At 28.5% G+C, this 4,852-nt stretch overlaps 1 protein-coding gene across 5 annotated transcripts in view; it reads left to right on the top strand.

The window, feature by feature from the left end:
- The window catches only part of LOC117177322 (protein yellow-like), a 46,855-nt gene extending 43,795 nt beyond the window's left edge, over positions 1–3,060 (top strand). For all 5 annotated transcript variants that reach the window (XM_033367938.1, XM_033367937.1, XM_033367939.1 and 2 more), the window contains one exon: positions 478–3,060. In XM_033367938.1, coding sequence (XP_033223829.1) covers positions 478–1,066 — 589 coding nt within the window. In that variant the 3' untranslated portion in view covers positions 1,067–3,060. The remainder of the gene's footprint in view (positions 1–477) is intronic.
- Positions 3,061–4,852: the final 1,792 nt, after the last annotated feature.

The raw sequence follows: 4,852 nt of genomic DNA, 5'->3' as shown, positions 1-4,852 counted from the left end.
TATATCTAGACGGGAGTGGTGCTGACTGAAAACAGATGATTTGGAGCGATTCGCGCGCCATATGTTGGTCATTCTAAGGACTTATTGAACTACCCTCGTAAATTCTCCAAAATTAGGAATTAGTCACCAAGAAGCTTACTAAAATCGTTACATTTTGAATTTAAAAAAATGGGGTTTCAACTAAATAGATAAATCGACAAACAACAAAATTAATTTTTAACAAAGTAGTTCCACTTTTCACCAATTAGTTGAATTTACAAAACAAAAAAGATGAATTCTTCACGAAAAATTCAATAGTTGATGTTTCAACCAAAGAAAGTTTGAGAATTGTATTCTAAAATTAATTTAATTTCGAAAATATAATGTCCAGAATCATAAGGCCCAATTACGATTATTAGAATGATTATAGTGTACTTTCGAAACTACTATACAAATTATAACAAAAACTTAATTCTAAGTTAAAAATCAATATTTAAGGTACAATCTCCACGGACTTCAATTCCAGTGGACTGACGGGATTTTCGGAATGGCCCTCAGTCCTCTCGACATCGACCACGACCGGACCATCTTCTTCCATCCCATGTCCAGCTTCCGAGAATTTGCTGTTTCCACTAAAGTTTTTAAAGATAAAATGACAGCAGATAAATATTCTGATAAATTTGTTCCGGTTGGAAAACCACGGGCAAAAGACTATGGACACTCTTCAGGATCTGCAATCGACAGGGATGGAGTGATGTTCTTCAACATGGTCACGAGAGACTCAGTCTGGTGTTGGGACACCCGAAAAGAATATATTCCACAAAACCTAGGTGTCATTGGAAGCAGCAATGTCTCCCTCGTATTTCCCAATGACATCAGAACCGATCACGAAATCAATCAGAGTGTTTGGATTTTATCCGACAAACTGCCGATGTATCTTTATGGATACCTAAAAAGTGATGAAGTGAATTTTAGAATCTTCAGAGCAAGTGTCAAGGATGCTGTTCGAAATACTGTTTGTGATCCCAATTATGTTGTGCAGGAATCTGAACAGGGATACGATGAAACTTGCGGACCTGATTTCTAACGGGGACTAAAAAATCCCTAAAAATAAAATTCCAGAAATAAAATTGAGAGGCCTGATTCTATAACCGCCTATAAATTTTTCTCGCTGAACGACGTTAACTCTTGGACACTTTTCAAATAAGATTTCAATTTAAATGTTAAAAGTACATATTTTTAGATAAAAGTGGATTGCACTTCTTTTTTCTCTAAACAAAGCCCGTTTTTAATTAAAGCAATTTTTGTTGTCTGATTTCACTTCAGGTTGCCGTAATTAAGACAATTCTTGGAATTCTTTGACTAAATTTTCAACAGATATTCATTATGTTCTTCTAGGCTTATAGTAAAGCAAAATATTAATCAACATTTTTGTTTTTAAAAAGTTATAAATTTTTATCTAATGAAATTTGTTTGTGGTTGAAAATGTATAACTTTTGGTTCGTTCTCTTGACTTGGAAATGCAATTTCATGGAGGCAGCATGCCTATTGTTAAGAATGCGTAATTTACTATTTTAAAAGGTCTACTGCTTTCAATACTGAAACAATTAATTTTTTGTCTAGAATTAAATGGTATCAAATTCTTAGCAAACGTTTTTTAGAAAACAAAGTTACAAAAAACCTAAAAATACTCCAAAAAATTTAATAATTTGTTTATTGTACAATTTTATTACTATGAACCAATTTTATAAATAAAAAGACCATTTTCTTAGTTTTTTTACAGAACAAAAATCTTTTGCATCTAGCCTGTATCAAAGTATTCTCACAAACTTACTAGTCTATAAGAAATAGTTAACACTTAAAATTTAACCTAATTATAAATAATTTAGGTTAAAAACAAATTATTATCCTTTATTCGGAAAAAAATTGTCGCCGTATAATATTGATAAAAATAGGTTCTTAAACATAAAAAACTTCTGAAAATTTGGAAACGTTAATATTTTGTCCTTCTTTCTCAAAAAATTGTTTACTGTCTTATATGTATCAAAATAGCTTATCAAAACTATTAGAATTCAAGAAATTGATGATTTTGAGAAGTTTGATAAGCAAATTTGAAACTCCACGTCCAAATTTTATATTTATTTATATTCATAAAAATGTTATATTTTTTACTTAAATTATTTATAACAAAGATAAAGTTGTGTGTTAACAAAATTTCACGGTATAATAATTCTTCTAAGCTATTACGATAAATATAGAAGGCAAACAACATTTTTTCTACAAAAAATTGTTCATTTGTTATAGCGATAAAATTTTACAATAAACAAGATTTTTTTGTATGCTTATACTGTTATAGGTTTTAATTAAAATTAGTTGCCAATAAATTTAAGCGTTAAGTGCTCAAAACATTCTGTGAACTAGACTTTTTTGTAAATTTGCTTCTAAAAAAATGGTCTGAACAGTAAAAAATCGCTTTGTGTGTTTATGATTAATTTAATGCTTATTAATTTCTAGAAAAAAAGCCTTTTAAATCTACCAAAAATTTAAGGTTGCATACCTTTTTAAATGGGAAATTCTGGATTTACTTGGGTGTTCAGAGAGAAAAACGCGCTATTCAATTCCATATAAGAATATGTACTTTTGTGATTAAAAGTAGAAGAAAAAAACTTCACAAATTTAAACAATGAAAAAATGGGTAAATTATCAAATAAAATACTCTGAATGAACATATTGCAGGAATCATAGATCACAGCGGGGAAAAAATAACTTGTTTGGACGTAAAAATTTTTTTAAAAGCTGAGAAAATGTCCCAGAGAGCCAAATTATTGATTAATATTTTCAATTTTTTTAATACATAAATAAGGACGGTGAAAAACATAGCCATTTTTTTTATTTGACCTTCCCCGTACTCATGAATAAATAGGTTCTTAGGCTTTATAATGGAGTAGTTTGGTTTATTGTGTTTTTTTATTCCAAATTCTCCTTTTGGGCTTGAAATCTTATCTCATTTGGTAGAAATTATATATTTTTTGGTTATTAAAATATAGATATATTTTTAGTATTTAAAATATCAACTATTACATATTTCTGTCTTTTTTTGGCGAAAAGTTTTTAATTTATCATTTTAGTAGAAAATTGAACTATTTTGATATAAAATGTACCTGTTTTGTTAAAAAAGACGTCTTTTTTATTTAAAAATTCATCTCATTTGTTGAATGTTCTATGTTCGGGTTAAAAATTCAACTGTTTTACGTCAAACTTCTCTTTTTTGCTTGAAAATTTAAGAATTTGGCAGAAAAAATTCACTATTTTGTCAAACAAAATTTTTTGCTGAAATTTTTCTTTTTGGGTTGAAAATTAAACCGTTTGGTAGAAAGTTCAACTATTTTTAGTGAAAATTTATTTATTTTTTGGCATTTTATATTTTTTAGTTGAAGATTTAACTATTCTATTTTGTTGAAGAGCCGTCCTTTTTTAGAAATTGAACTGTTTCTGATTTAAAATTAAATTGTTTATTTTTTGTTGTTGAAATATCAACTACTAAAATATTTGAAATTGTTATCATCAAAAAGAATATCTTTCAAAACGCCTTGTTTTCTATTGTCCTGAATTTATGTTTGAATCTTAAAAAATGATTTGAAATCTAATCAAAAAGGGGGAAATTCGGTCAAAATTCTCGATTTTAGATTTCTTTTCAAATTTTAGTTATTAATCAAACCATTTTTGAAACGCTTAGATTCACAAAGTTTGCTGAGGCTGCAATTTTATTACTTTATAAAACCCTGAATGGAGTATTTTAAATTGTCAGCAATTTTATATTTTAAAATTTTTTGGTCGCCCCTTCGAATGCTCAGAGGACGAATTTCAACTTTTTCATAGGAATTATTTTATTGATAAGGGATTTGTGCCTTATTTATTACGAAATATGTGTAGTTAGTTTGTATATTGATCTTTATTCAATTTGTTTTAAATTATGTCCACATATTAAACTTCGGAATATTTATTTTTGAATATTCTTGAAATAGTGAAAACTATTCTCCAGAAGTAAAATTTTCTGCGAGTGAAGGGCAATGATTATTTTTGAATAACGTCCTTTAAACAATATAGATTGAAATCATTGTAAATAAATGTAGAAGTTTTAAAAGACTTTAAGGCAATAATTTTAAAGTTAGAAACTATAATCCATGTCATTGACATATCAGTAGGCTGGTAAAAAAATGTACTTTGTTTGTTAAAAAAAATATTATATTTAAAGGTTTCGCAAGCCCTATGCAGTTTAATCCGTATTTCCCATAAGAAAAAAAGAAGTTCTTGTAACTTTTATTCAGAATCGTCAATATTATGTGAATCGAGTTGAAGCTCAAAATTTCTCTGCGCAATTAGCCATAAAATATGAATTAAACCTTATGTTCTTAAATATCACCCCCCATAAGTTTGTTTTATAGGTTTTAAAAAAAAACCCCGGAGTTGAAAAATCGGGTTTCGCTCATTTTTGGCATTTATTCTAATTTTTTACGGATTTTTCAGAACAAATTGTCTCTAGTTCACAAAATACTACTTTATACAGATATCTAGATATTTAAATAAATTTTTTCAACAATTTATTTCTTTTAGTCATTTTTACATTCTCATTCATGAGAGTGTAATGTAATTGTCCAAATTTTCGATCTCTGGTTTTTAACGGATCATTACGTTTCGGCACTCACAGAATCCGAAAATCATAAAATTTTATCGTTGTCTGTCAGCCTGTCTGTCCGTATGCCTGTATGTATGGTTACCTGAATGTTGCAGCCAAGCTAACTTTTGAAGGATTCGTCCAATCAAGTCTGCCTTTGATACACTTCTTAATGTTCCCAAAATGAAGGCTAAGTTC

Source organism: Belonocnema kinseyi, chromosome 7, assembly GCF_010883055.1.
Source record: "Belonocnema kinseyi isolate 2016_QV_RU_SX_M_011 chromosome 7, B_treatae_v1, whole genome shotgun sequence".
NCBI classification, from domain to species: Eukaryota; Metazoa; Arthropoda; class Insecta; order Hymenoptera; family Cynipidae; genus Belonocnema; species Belonocnema kinseyi.
Note: the sequence above shows the minus strand (reverse complement) of the source record. Positions and strands in the feature narration are given on the sequence as shown.